Source organism: Felis catus, chromosome F1 (genome assembly GCF_018350175.1).
Source record: "Felis catus isolate Fca126 chromosome F1, F.catus_Fca126_mat1.0, whole genome shotgun sequence".
NCBI classification, from domain to species: Eukaryota; Metazoa; Chordata; class Mammalia; order Carnivora; family Felidae; genus Felis; species Felis catus.
Window position 1 is genome coordinate 45,197,925 of NC_058384.1, and position 15,649 is coordinate 45,213,573.

Genomic DNA, 15,649 nt, shown 5'->3' on the forward strand with positions numbered 1-15,649 from the left:
TCCTCTCATGAACTTTATAAGCTTCTGTCAGTTGTTTTATTTTCTCTACTTGTACCACTTTTTCTTTTGATCAAACATTAGACAGTTTTACCAAACAAACAAACAAAAAATAATCGAATAAGAAGTTTCTGGGAAGCTTTTAAAATAATAATCTATTCTTTATCTAATTTTATTCAGAAGCCCCGTGATAAACAATGAATCACATAATTGTAATGTGAGTGCTAAGTGGGGACTTGTCATATTTTGTCTTTGTTGCTGATCGTTTCATGTATGTATTGTTTAGTCATTGTTTAAACTGTATTTTGTATGTTTCTTTTTTCCTTCCTTTGTGTCAGTCTCGAGAAATAGCATCACAAGTAAGTATTATGTCTCCCTTTCCTCAACCAGTTTAATTGTGAATTCAGAGCTGTTAAAAGGATAAAATATTAATGATTGAATTCAATATTTCAGATATTAAAATAAAACAAATTGTTTAAGCTGAGGTGTTATAAATGCTCTATTTTCAAGTTAGTGTGTCTGTATTTCCCTAATAAGATTGTGAGATCATTTTACCTGTTTGTCTTCAAACAATGTTTATGTATTAATCCAATCATATGTTTTACTGTGTGATGTCATTACCTACTCATCACTTAGTGGCTGTGGATCGTCTGTCTGTCCTTGAGTGAGGGGCCCACCTTAAATGCAAGCAACTGGGACTGAAAATGTAATATGAAACATACCTTTTTGTACACTTCCTGTGTAGGCTGGTCCCCCTAGAAGGGGTTATAGGAACAATAGGACCTGGGGTGGCTTTCTCTAGCATACTTTTTAATGTTGAATTTATTCTTTAATAGTTTTAATTTATTGTCATGAAGAAACCATCAGTTTAGTGTTTGATAACAGTGATCAGTGCTAATAATTGATTTATTACAATGAAAACAAAGTTCTTAATATTATGTATGTATACATGCACTTATATTGCTGAAAACCTTGATATCATCTTCCTGTGATTCGTATTTTTAATTTTATTTTCCACTTTCTTTGTATAAGCTATGATAAACAATTGTCATTATGGTCTTAGAACCTAACACACACTCCCAAACGTTAACATAATTAATGTAACTATTACAAATCTAAGCATTTTCAGCTTTAAAAATTGCATTTTGAATGTGAAAGCAGTGGTAGAATTCAGCCCACTAAGTGTAAAACTTGTGTGCCAAAGTTGCCATCTGAGAGTACACGTCTGTTTTTCAGCTTGTTGAATTTTGGAGAAAAGTTCTGTATTATATTATCCAAATTTTTGGTGTAATGACTATTGTCTTACCTGTGTCATACATTTGAATCTATATAATAAATGCAAATTCTGTTCACTAAATTATTTTAAACATCTTAAATTATTTATTTAAGGTTTTAAAAGTTGCAGCTATTATATTTTTCAGTATTCTTATTTTGTTTTATTGTATATTAAATCTTTTAGAATTTACTAAGTAATCACCAAGGAAACTTCAGTTTGGGGTGCATGAATGATGTTTTAGAGGACTGCTTTCCAACCTATTTCACATGATGGTCCACACTGAAAATATAGTGTTTGTTTGGCATGAAGACGCTCAGGGGTTTCAGCTACCATGACTGCCTGCAGGTTGAGCAAATTAAGATCAAATTTTAGATCAATGTAGAACATATCCCTGGCACATAATGATTTTGGGGAACATGTTTTAGCGTTTTATTGTTGCTTTTTAGAATGTTTTATAACACTTTGAGTTCAAATGAGATCAAACATATATTTCTAAAGTTTTAAGTTATACCAATATCTGACCTGACCAGCTGCACAAATGAAATTTCAAGTGCAGTGAATTGGCATCCAATATTTAATAAAATATTTGGTAATATGTCACAAGCCAAGTTGTTTCACCTTGCTTTTCCTCAAGGGATTTTCAGGTATAAATCCAGATGTGGTAGAAACACAGTGGTAGAAACACTTGCTAGGGTTTCCTCTGTGTCCCAGGAAAAACAAAATTTTCATTTGGTCAAAAACTTTATAGTTTTATGTTTGGAAATGGACTGAATCTTTCAGATGTAGGTTTTGGCTATGTTGCAGTTCTATATATTGATTCAGATGTTCTGCATTTGTATTCAGGTGGTACACATCGCCATCACCTCTTTTCTCCAACTCACCACTTTGGTGCTAAAAGGCAAAAGTTTGGCACATTGCTGAATCATGGCAGCCAATTGCAAGTTTACCCATGGAAGTTTTTTCTTTCTCATAGATATTATTCTAGGTCTAAACATCTTTCAGTCAGCTCCCTGTGTAAGCCACGTGTCTTCCCTTTCATTTACTGGAGGGTTTGAGTCTTCCAATATAAGTATCGTTCTTGCAATACTTTTTATGAAGGAAAAACCTGTAATTGTACTGTGGATATGAAGACATTTATCTTTGCAATTCTGATTGTTTCTACAACAATTTTCACCTTTTCGAGCTCTAATTTTTGTTTTTAGGTTTTTTTCTCTCCCCATCAACTCTCTCCCTTTACCTTTGAATATATATGGGTTTCCCAAATTCTCAAGAAAAATTTCCCCTTTTATTCTTTTTTTTTCTTATCTTATTCTTGCTGTTAAAATCAGAGAAAAGCTCATATGGCTGTTTATTCTATTCCTTATCAATATCTTCCACAGTTTCTCCCCACTACTGTATTTATTCTCTTCTTGAATCACTAAAAGTCTTCAGCCAAAATCATGGACATTTTAAACTAGTTTTAATTTATTTAGACATCATATAACCTTTGTCAGGGTTCATTATCTTCTACATCTTAAAATTCTTTACCCTCAGTTTTTATATTATGAGTTACTTTCTTTATGTGTTTTACCTGTTTTTATTGGTTCATTTCTTAAACTTCCCTCCCTCTTTCTATTGTTCAATTTCTGCCTATAACAGCTCATTTGAGATGCTGCCAATGTGATCTTCCATCTGAAGGCTTGTCCTTAACCCGTTGTCCGTGGGATTGGCTCTGGAGCTCAAGACTCCCAAGTAGCTGCAGCAATCTAGGACTTCTAGGACTGGTCTTCATCTTTAACTTCCAGAAAGTACTCCATTAACCACTTGAGTTTAGGCTAAAGTTCATTGTAAGTAGTCTCACCTGAAGGCTTAATCTTGATCCCTGCCCAGTGCTAAGCAGTTTATTATTTTATTTAATCCTCACCATAAGCCAATATGGCAGACAATATTATTCTCATTTTTTTTAAGTTTATTTATTTACTTTGAAAGAGAGACAGAGAGAGCAAGTTGGGGAGGGACAGAAGGAGAGGGAAAGTCCCAAGCAGGCTCCACACTGTCAGCACAGAGCTTGATGCGGAGCTTGAACTCACAAACCGTGAGATCATTACCTGAGCCAAACCAGGCGTCGATGCTAAACCGACTGAGCCACCCAGGCGCTCCAACATTATTCGCGTTTTTAAAGCAGAGATATAGAGAAGTTAACTTGACTAAGGTCAAAAGCCCTGGAAATAGAAGACCTGGTTTTAGAATTTATCACTGACACCAGAGCCTCTTTTAATCACCAAGTCTCACTGTAGCAGCCTCTACCGGTTTCTGAACTACCTCTCTCTTTTCCATCATCTGCTCTGAGGTCCTCAGATGCTTTGTTTAAGAACCAACATGGGAACTGACACTGGAACCATAAGCAGGCATTTACTAAATGTATGTTTTATAGTTTTTTGGTCTTTTTCTACACGTGATCTTGCAACAGTCGTTGTGTCTTACGGTTTCAATTATTACCTCTATGTTGCTGGATGGCAGATTTGTGTTTTTCATCCTTGTAATTCATAAAAAGGAAGACAAACCTATTTTCTGCCAGATCCTGTTCACTTTGTTATCTACTAGGAGGTAAAAATATTTATTGAGCACCACTAGGCACCAGATGCACCCATCAAGATGATTGGAATGTGTCAGTAAACATACAAGGAAGATTTCTCGGAAAGCTAACATGAAAACTTCACGTCTTTTCTTGAATTTAATTACTTCTTGGTGGATTTACAATATCTAAATTCTCTTCCCTTCAATATCTTGCATAGAACAGATTAATGATCATATTCCTTACGTTACTCACATGATGCATGATGCATATAGTGGATATTTGATGCCTACTATATCAAATCAAATTTCTTATTGCTGGATTTTACACTACTTTATATTCTAGCCATTCTTTATTGATAATCTTTCTGTCCCTGTGTCTGGTACAGATCATTTATTCAGTTACTCTGCTTGACCAAATGAGAAATGAACTTGGTATCAGATGATCTGGGTTTAAATGTTGGCTTCTCCCTTTACTAGCTGTGTGTAAAATGGTCTCTTCTCAACACATAGCAAAGTGAAGACTAAGTAGGGAGCATATGATTATCACTTCACAAATTAGAATAAAGGGCAGTTGTGTGTTAATTATTCATAGCTAATGGCAAACGATTCTGGAGCAGAGTACATAGAGTACCATAGATCTTATTTCATCAGTTTTCACTGCTGCACCATTTTGAGTGGATGACATTCCTTAGAAAGCACTTGTATCAACACACTTAAATTTATAAAATAATATAATAGTAAATATTCTTGTGATTTGGATAAATACTTTATAATATTAGTCAAACATGTGTATATTCACTATATACCTCAAATGCATTCTAATTACACACACACACACACACACACACACACACACACACACACCCCGTGAGTCTAAGCTCATCTGTAATTTTGTTTCACATTTTCTCTTACAGAAAATATACTCTTAGATCTTTTTTCTTACCTTATTTTACAATTATTTTAAAATATTTTCTGGCTTTTATTCTTATCTTGTGCATTTCCACCGCTAGGAAAGCATTTCTTACTTGCATTATGTCCTTACTCTAACTTAATAAGAATCTCATTGAAACACTTATTAGCAGGAAGCTGTTTAAGTGAATCCAATCTGTTTGATTTAATTTAACTACATAGCCATGACTTTCTGTCCACTTAACATCTTAAACTGCATGGAGATCATGCTTTCACTCTGCACTGCCATTAGAAGTAAATTAGGCCTTTAGTTACAGCTTTCTGTTGAATGGCCACTAGAGTCTACAAAATCAGAACCAGATGGAAAATTATAAGATTGATCTAGGTCTGCATAATGGAGTGGTGTTCTGTAAGCAACAGTATACTTGGATCAATAATACTGTTTTGTGTAGATTCTTTACATGAGAATGTGAATATTTATATCTGTGAAGTCTTATATCATTGTATCTATTCTTCTTTTTTTTATTTTTATTTTTTTAGAGGGGGAGGTGAGTGAGAGGGAGAGGGAGAAGGAATCTTTAGCAGGCTCCACACTCATTGCAGAGCCCAACATGGTTCAATCCCGTGACCCTGAGATCATGACCTTAGCTGAAATCAAGAGTCAGATGCTCCACTCAGTCACCGAGGCACCCCCATTATGCCTGCAATTTAATTAAGACATTAAATATATCACAGAAATTTTCTTTCCACAGGCTCATTTATCCATAACTACCATATGTTTTAGGTCAGTGGTTCTCAAATGATAGAAAGAGAAAGGGGGAGAGAGAAACAGTGTTTAAAATGGTGAAATTGGCCCATTAGAATCACTGTAATGGTTTTTCATGAATATATATGCTTAAGTCCTTTTATTCTGGACTGTGAAATGCTGGAGGTGATAGAATGATATCCTCCCTAACTTGCCCTACAATAAGTAGGATCTGCCCCCACACACATATAGTCACTGTTGAAATCATTGTTTTAGGCTGTGTATTCCTGTAATTCTGGAAAGTGGTAAGAGAAAATTGAACTGTGAAGAAGACAGAGCTGGCAATGAAAATATGATTCTAATAATGTAAGCCATTGGAATGCCTTTATGAGGATGTTAAACCCATGTGCTTATTCAGTGCTCTTCTATTTGTTGATTGTAAGTCAGTTTATTCAGATGTATAAGCTATTCTTTACACACACACACTTAAGTATGTATAATACATTAAAACCTAATCATAGAGACCCCAAAAGGGTGTTTTATGTAGAAAGCAAGTACACTCTTATGTTTATTTGTTTCTAGACATAAAATGGATGAATTGGTCAAAGAAAACCACTCTTTAGTTTCCTTATAAAGCAATATTTAATGATGATGAAATCAATCTAAATTTGGGCCAGACCTTCATTCTGGCCTAGTGGACACACATCAACATGTGGCACACAACAGTTAAAGCTAAATAACAATTAGAAGACTGAAGGGGTGTCTTAAGACCTCCAAAAAAGTACTTGTGAAATATATGGTAATAGCAATTCTGATGCTGATAATATCACTTTCTCTTTAAAAAGACAAAAAACGTAAGCATTACTTGGAGAAGAAATGCTATACCTTCAGAGAAGACAAAAACATTCCACTACTACACAGTGAAAAAAAGTGGACATCATCTGACTTCAAAAGAAAAACAATGAGAAAATAGTGTAAAATAGTGTTAGTGGCATTGGTTAGTGACATTTTCATGGAAACATGACATAATAAAGGCATTTTCATTAAACATTTAAAATATATTTCTGAACACTACAATTTAAAAGAGTTATACATACTTTAGAGAAATATTAACCTTTAAATATTGCTGTTTAGCAAATTCTTTTCTCAGGATCACCAGAAACTTGTATAACATACTTGTATGAATAAAAGGTGCATAACTTTTATTTAAAAATCTCCCATCATGGGTAGTGCTATGGTCCTAAATAAGCTAATGACCTTTTATTATGTCTTTTCCTCTTCCTCAGTGCCTCTATAACAATAGCTCTTATTTATGACATATATAGTAGAGGGCAAAAAGCTGTAGTAAGAACTATTTGATAATATTCATCACCCATTCTATTCCATAAAAAATGCTTCATTCTTGGCTTCCTGAATAGTCAGTTTTTCTATACATTCTCATATTCTTAATTTCTTATTTCTCATCTATTTCATATTCCCCAACTAAGGATTCTGAGATATAAAAGTTAAAACGAGGGCATTATCTCTAAACCACATCTTTTTTTTTTTTTTACCTTTTTTAAGGTTTATTTATTTTGGGGGGGTCATGGGGAGGCAGAGAGAGAGGGAAAGAGAGAATCCCATGCAGGCTCCAAGCTATCAGCACAGAGCCCGATACTGAGCTCAAACTTATGAACCATGAGATCATGACCTGATCTGAAATCAAGTCGATGCTAAACTGACTGAGCCACCCAGCCCCTGTGCCCCAACACCTATCTTTTCATTATTAAAATTTCCAACTGATATTAGTTAATCATAAACAGAAGCTTGGGAGGACTCTACAGATACAGCATAAAACTGCACAGCATAAAACTGTTGACAATAGATGGCAACACAACTCAAAAATTTTGCTGAGCAGCAGGAAGTGAAATCAGTTAATAAGCCTCAGCAAAAGAAGATCCTCAGTGGCAGTGGCCTTTGCCTGCATACCTTGCTTGCTGTGCCAAATATTGAGATCAGCCCTCATAGACAGGAGGGACACCTTCACTCAAAATGGTAAAAGTGTTGAGACTGACACTTCCACATGTGCACCAAGAGGGTAGGGTAAAGGGCCATAAGTCACTGTATTGGTCTGAGTCTTCCAGAGAAACAGAACCAACAGGATATATATATATATATATATGAGAGAGAAAGAGAGAGAGAGAGGTAGATGTGTGTGTGTGTGTGTGTGTGTGTGTGTGTGTGTGTGCGCGCGTGTGTGTTATTATAAGGAATTGGCTTATGCAATTATGGGGAGCAAGAAGTCCCAGGATCTTCAGTTGGTAAGCTGGAGACCCAGGAGAGCTCGTGGTGTAACTCTAGTCTGAGTCTGAAGGCCTGAGAGTCAGGAGAGCTGAGATGGAAGCTGCATTCAAGGGCTGAAGACTGGTGTTCAAAGTTGAAGCAGTTAAGTAGAATAGCCTTTTGTTCTACTCAGATCTTCAGTTGATTAAATGAGGCCCACCCACGTTGGGGAGTACTACCTGCTTTACTCAGTCTACCAATTCAGATGTTAGTCTCATTCAGAAACACCCTTACAGACACACCCAGAATAACGTTTGGCCAGATGTTTGGGCACCCTGTGGCTTAGTCATGTTGACACACAAAATTAACCTTCATGAGTTCACTCTTTGTCAATTAGGCACCTTATATATTAACATAACTATTTTGCGTACAAATAAAAACACACTAAGTCCTTCACCAAAGGGGAGCTAAAGTCCTTGAGTGATGTTTCCTTGTCTCCCTGATGTCTGTAACTTAAATAGTATGCTGTAAAATTAACAATACTTAAATAATATGATATAAAGCCTATACATTTTACGTTACATGATAAATAAGAGAGGGAAGAAAACAAAAATATTTCTTAACACACATGCACACAGTCAAATAAATTTATAACAAAATAAGGGAGAGATATGCATGACAATTGCATTCCTTATTTCTGTTAACTATTCACTTGGTCATAGCTGGTACTTCCTTCCACTCCCTTTTGTATTCTATATTCCTGTTGCCTTCAGTCAGCACCTGTCTGGTGAGGTGACTCAAATCTTCATTCCTGTCTAGTGGTCTGGGCCATTAGTAGTTCTATCTGGATTGGATTCTTGCAGTTTTCCATTGACCTAACCCACAGAGTATAATAATACTAAGAGAGCCCTAAAGGAGCTTGCTCCTTTGTTCGCAAAGAAGAGTAGCCATTCGCAGAGGATGGCAGGGTTTTGCTCCCAACAGCATCCCTATCTGCCAGCAACACTGCACGCACCATTGGTTTTACTAGATGCTAGAGCCCAAGCGGCAGAGCACTTGCATAGCAGCCTGGACCTCTTACAGAGCCTTTTTTTTTTGGTCTGGGATACTAAAAATTGGCAGGTTTTGGGGTCACTCAGTAAATGGGCCAGAGTTAACACACCCAGATGAGAAATATGTTGCCTCTAATGTCCAAAAAAGCCCACTAGGTATTGTGCTTCTTTTTTGGTCCCCTTGAAATGTCACTGAAGTAAGAGCCCCCTGACATGCAAATGTCTTATCAGTAAGTTTTGGGTAGTTGCTACTTCCTGCTTACTAAGTCCAATCAGCATAATGTCATCAATGTAACTGGCATGATATCTTGTGAAAGGGAAAGGTTGTCAAGGTCCCTACAAACTAAACTATGGCATAGAGCTGGAGAGTTGATATACCAGTGAGGTAGAACGGTGAAGATGTCCTTGGCAGCCGAGAGCAAAATGCTTCCGGTGTTTCTTATTGATGGAGATGGATAAAAAGACATTTACCAGATCAATAGCTACATCCTAGGTACAGGGGATGTGTTAATTTGTTCAAGCAATGAAACCACATCTGGTGTAGCAGCTGCAGTTGGAGTTACTACCTAGTTAAATTTAGGATAATCCACTGTCAGTCTCTGAGCTCCATTTGTCTTCTGCACTTGCCCAATAGGTGAGTTGAATGGGGTTGTGATGGGAATCACTGCAACTGCATATTTCAAGTCCTTGATGGTGGCGCTGATTTCTGCAGTCCATCTAGGAATTTGGTATTGCTTTTGGTTTAATATTTTCTTCCACTAGTCTAGTGGCTTCTGCTTGCCCTTTCCCATCATAGTAGGTCAGTATGGTCAGGGAGCCAATGTGGGGCTGGAATTGGAAAAATATCATTAGGATGGGTTCTGGGACCTACTGAGTCCACTGTGTGACAGACCTGAGCTATTGGTCACATGACGACCATAAGCTCCTACCCTGACTGGTGGACCAAAGTGATGTTTTGAGTGTCCTGGAATTAGAATCATTTCAAAGCCAGTCTCCAGTAGTCTTTTTAAATTTTTTTTTTTCAACGTTAATTTATTTTTGGGACAGAGAGAGACAGAGCATGAACGGGGGAGGGGCAGAGAGAGAGGGAGACACAGAATCGGAAACAGGCTCCAGGCTCCGAGCCATCAGCCCAGAGCCTGACGCGGGGCTTGAACTCACGGACCGCGAGATCGTGACCTGGCTGAAGTCGGACGCTTAACCGACTGCGCCACCCAGGCGCCCCTCCAGTAGTCTTTTTAAAAGGTCTGATTATTTCCTTTTCTTCAGTGTACAATCACCCTGGTAAAAGGTTGTATGTCTCTTTGGGGAAGGCTGGGAAAAAGATTAATGGTATAAGTTTTTGGTACTATGCCAGATCCTTCCGCAAAAGGAACAAGCTTCTTCTCCTTTGAAGCGTTCTAGTTGTGTAAACTGACTCAATTCTGGGGATTATTTGAAAGTCTGTGACACTCTATTTTTATGATTCAGGTTAGATTTTTGTTCACTTGACCTAGATGTTTTATGCTTATGCAGATCAGGTAAGAGTTTAGTGGTTTTCCCACCTATTTTACCTGTAGGAACACCAGCGCCATGGGTCTGTGCAAGTCAGACTATTCTGATTGCTGCTTTGACTCTGTTGTCCATTATATCCATGCTTACCTTGGGCAGTTGATTGCTACCACTTGGCCCATGCCTCCTTGGGATCCAGCTACTCCCATTGCATTCAGGTTTCCCAACTGAGTGACTGCAATTATCAGACTATGGTCTGGCCCAGGGAGAAGAGTGATCTTGGAACTCTTCAAGGGTACTGAGGATCTGCTCACTAATTTATTTCTCACAATTGTGGTGAAAGGAATGCCTTCTAGACCCTCTCACTGTGGGTGAATATGTTTTAAGTGAAAAATCTACTCTTACATTCCAGTCTTCTCACAACTTTAAATCCCTTGCTTTACATTAAACCAGATTAGATTCCGCATGTCCAACTTGCTTACTGTGGGTCACCTTTTGGTACATGTTTCAGCCAATCAACCAGATAAACTGTTAGAACGCTTTCTAACTCCCCAAGCTGAAACTTTGAATGCAGAATCTCTATTTAATGAGTCCATATCAATAAATACTGCCCAATCCAACTTTATGTTTCTTCTACCATTGTCCCACACACGTTGCCCAGATTTTGGTCTATATAAATTAGAGAACCCAAGTAGTTCTTTTGGAGTATAACTTCCTAAACATGTGATGAAAAATAAAGTAGCTAATATATATGCCATCCATCTATCATGTACATCTTTAGGAATCACTTTGCTAGGACACCTGATATAATAATACAGCCAATTAAAATAAGAACAACATTCCCTTCTCAATTTGTTTTTAGTAGCTCAGATGAATGTAAATTCTATGGAAGACAGCCACCATGTTGTTAGCAATTACATAACAATAATATTTAAGATCTTAAAGAAAGAAGAAAAAAGTACGATTTTCTGGGTCTAAAAGCACTAGGAAGGCTGTTAGGTAATTGAAACCCCTGTACACTGATTGTTTCTGAATGACAGTTTTAAAGGCCCAGGGGAAAAAATTAACCACAATGTGAGAAATAATATCAAGATGATAAATTAGCTAGGTTTCAAAATTCCACAGAGACCAAAGAAAGGAAAGATTTAATTAAACATACATTCATGTACACACACACACAAAATATTGCCAAGGATGTGTGAATATGCAACTTAATGTATAAATTTAGAACAAACAATAAAAAAGGAAAGTGAATTCATAAGTATAAGAGTAACTGACTAGGATTGATTTTCTTTTAGGGACAATAACAGAAAGATAGGTACTAGATATGGGGTGGGGGAGATGGAAAGAGAAAGAGGAGAAAAAAGAGAAGAGAGAGAGAGAGAGAGAGAGAGAGAGAGAGAGAGATGTATTCTGTTCAACAGTGCTAGAAAGCTAGGACAAGTCTGTGGATTATTTAGCACTGTCTCTAAATAGACAACCTGGGATTTTTTTTCACTTGGACATAAAATTAAATTTTGACTTTGAAGTTATCAGATTGGAATGGTGAGTTAATAGAGGTTCTACGTGCTATGGGTAAACTTTATATTCACAGACTAATAGATGGAATAGAACATGGAGACAAAATATATGATTTTTAGATACGGAAAATGAAGTCAAGAAGAGATTGAAATTAGTTTTGCTATTCCACCAGGTGATTAACTTTTAAAAAGAAGCTATCATTTGAACCTTAGTTCTTGAGTAATTATTTGACTTTAGAATTTATATTAGAGAATTACTACAGAATTCTTTTGTTTTTGCATCGAAAATTGTGAAAATTGTCACTATTTTTCAAGAAGCTTGGTTGGTTTGTTCGAAGTCATGAGGTATTAGCCTGGTAGGTCTGAAAATACAATGTAGCATTGGATTCCAAATTCAGCATATTTTAGACTATAATGTTGTTTATTGTCTACTTATCTCTGTGATTCTGAAAATATGCTGAAAATACATCTAAATACAATGTAACTAGTTATTTTCTATCTTTTCTTAGATCACAGACTAAAGGAATTGGTTAATCTGAGCCTTTATAGAAAGTGGGGAAACATCTTTTTGTGAACTTTTTTTTCATACAAAGAAATGTCCATGAGACCCCAGATCACTAGCCAAGGTGCCTATGGATTAAATTCAGATGATCTCTCAAGTATTCTTATACTTTAACCTTCCTTTAAATTTTTTTTATGTTTATTTATTTTTGAGAGGGAGAGATGGAGTGTGAGCAGGGGAGGGGCAGAGAGAGAGAGAGAGAGAGAGAGACGCAGAATCCGAAGCAGGCTCCAGGCTCCGAGCTGTCAGTACAGAGCCCTCTGTGGGTCTCGAACTCAGGAAAGGTGAGATCATGACCTGAGCCAAAGTCAGTTGCTTAACCGACTGAGCCACCCAGGCGCTCCTAACCTTCCTTTAATGGAAAACATTAGATAGGAATTCTTTTATAAAGTGTTAAACTAACATATCTTTAGTGATTCATTTTCCTCAGTTTTCTTTAACAACAATTCAGGATGTCTTCAATCATAAATCACATAGCACAGTTTAAGTCTACTTTAAAGCCTATAAAACTATTCTTAAGGGAGTCATGAATCTAGATTACAAACACTCACTTTCAAACTATTGGGTGAATTGATTTATTTTAAAATACCACTTTGTTCCACAGATTGCTCAGTAACCTTATGACATGAATAACTTCAAGAAAAAAAAATTGAGAGGAAGTTGAACTGAGTCATTTTGGTGTGTGTGTGTGTGTGTGTGTGTGTGTGTGTGTGTGTGTGCATGTGCATGTGTTTGTGTGTGTAGAGTGTGGAAAAGAATGTTTGATATATATTGTGATTCTGACACTTTCTACCTTTCTGAAAACAATGAAACTAATTAAGCTGTTTTAGGCATAAGAAACATTTTCTGCCAATTCTCATTCTTGTGAAAAAATATTTGTAGCCTTTTTAAAAGCCGTATTAAGTTTGATCAATATTTGGAAAATAATATAATTTTTAAAAATAATAATGTTTTAAATTTATATGAAAACTGTTGATTAGCCATATGAATTTTTCATTTCCTTATGAACTATATAAATATGTTCCCAGAAGCATTTCATAAAAAATATGTGTTAGTCCATTCAAGTTGTTATAGTAAATTACCACAAGCTCTGGGTAGCGTATACACAACAGAAATTGATTGTTCACAGCTCAGGAGGCTGGAAGTGGGAGATGAGGGTGGTAACATGGTCTGATGAAGGCCCCCTTCTGATCACAGACATCTCATTGGCTAATCCCAGGGCAGAAGAGGCTAAGGATCTCTCTGAGGTCTTTTTACTAAAAGCAGTAATCCCATTCATGAGGGCTCAACACTTACAACCTAATCATCTTCTGAAGACTTTCACTTACTAATACCATCACTTTTGGGGCTTAAGATTTTAACAAAGAAACTTTGAGGGGATACAACATTCAGATCAGACCATAGCAATACCAATATGAAAATGTCTTTTTTCATTCTTGTAAACATTAGTATTAAATCTTGATTTTCATGTTAGTAATTATGTTAGTCTTCTGATAGTAAAAGTACAAAAATCTCACACCAGAGTCCTCCCTCCCGTTATTCATAGAAATAATAAAGAATAAGTTCTAGAAGCAGTGCAGAGCAATAAATCTCCCCTTCCGCTTAAATACTTGTTCTCTTCTTCAGATTCACAAAACTTTAACCAAGGAATCTTTACGCCCAAGGAATCTTTGTTTACAACACCTTGATTTCTTGTAAAATACAGCCACTGATAGAGAAAACTACATCAGAAAGATGAGTCATTCCTGCCTTTTTCATACCCATTTCTCACTTTTATATAACCCTTCATAATTATTTCTTCCTCTTGTCTCCCTTTTACTGTCTTTTCATGCCAGATCATGAACCATAATATTAACTAATATTTAGTGAGCATTTTCTGAGACAGGCACTATATTGTGCACTTTTCAAGTATTATCTCTTAGGTCTCAGAAAAACACTGTGGGCAAAGTAAAACTATAATTACCACTTTTCATATAGGGAAATGGGCGTAATCTTACATAACCACGAATGCAGAGCTGGTAAATGGTGAAACATGTATTTAAACCCAGGTCTATCTGATGGCAGTGGTCTTGCTTTTAAGCAGTCTGTCACTCTGACTCTAAATTCAGGAAAAAGTCCTACGATCAAGGCACTTTCTTCGTCTCCCAGCACCACACTGTTTCCACTAGATTATGGTGTGTCATGTTAAAAACACAATAGAGGTAATCCAGATGATGAGATGGCAGCAAGAAAGTATATTTATAAATGGACTTAAACTTTTTTTTAACATTTATTTATTTTTGAGAGACAGAGACAGAACATGAGTGGGGAAGGGGCAGAGAGAGAGGGAGACACAGAATCCGAAGTAGGCTCCAGGCTCTGAGCTGTCAGCCCAGAGCTCAACGCGGGCCTAAACCCATGAACTATGAGATCATGAGTTGAGCTGAAGTCAGAAGATTAACTGACTGAGCAACCCAGGCGCCCCTAAATGGACCTTTTTAAAAAGCACACAGGTGTGCACACACATATTTGCTACCCAGGAATAGAAAAACTAATGTTTATTTCCAGTGTAATTGTTATTGTCAATAATTATTCTAACTAGGATGTGTTATTATTATATGTAGAAAATTACAGTTGGCACATATTTTCTTTTTACATTGATGTGTTACAGGAATTTGCACAACATTTCAATGAGGTAGAAGATGGTTATTATTATTCTCATTTTACATAGTGGTTAAAGCAGATATGTTATAGGAACAAATCTAGGAAATATCCAAAATATCATTCAAACTTGTGATCTTAATACATAAAATTCAGTGTACTTTTCATTATGTCATATTGGAAATATGGGAGAGAAACCTGCAAATTTCAAAACACAAGGAACAATCTATGTGTTGTCAGGTTCAAATTTCTTAAAATTAATCCTCAAATCCTTCAAATTCCTTTTTTCTGTACTTAAAGTGAAATATACAAAGAAATGATACTTATTTTATTGAATAATTGACAAAAGGCCTTGTGATCCCTATGGATTTTCTTTATAAATCATGCCATTCCTTTCTTACGAAAATTCAAAACAATGATGAACAGGGTATTCAGTAATTATAGCTTATACATACGTAGGCTTCAGTTCATGTTTTAGATGTTTGCTTGATACATTCCCTGGTATATATAATTAAGAAAAATCACTTGCAAAGACAGATAGGGTTTCATCCTCTACTTGAATTATGGGACTGGCAAGGTTACTATTTCCACACATTTGTAGGAAATCAAACTATTACTCACAGGGACTTTTGACTAGAA

General features: G+C 36.3%; 1 protein-coding gene across 13 annotated transcripts in view; it reads left to right on the plus strand.

Moving 5' to 3' along the window:
• KCNT2 (potassium sodium-activated channel subfamily T member 2) overlaps positions 1–15,649 on the plus strand; it is a 363,444-nt gene that overhangs the window by 317,826 nt on the left and 29,969 nt on the right. For 10 of the 13 annotated variants that reach the window (XM_019822157.3, XM_019822162.3, XM_019822163.3 and 7 more), the window contains one exon: positions 336–356. The exons of the other annotated variants lie outside the window; for them this stretch is intronic. In XM_019822157.3, coding sequence (XP_019677716.1) covers positions 336–356 — 21 coding nt within the window. The remainder of the gene's footprint in view (positions 1–335; positions 357–15,649) is intronic. 13 annotated transcript variants of the gene reach the window in all.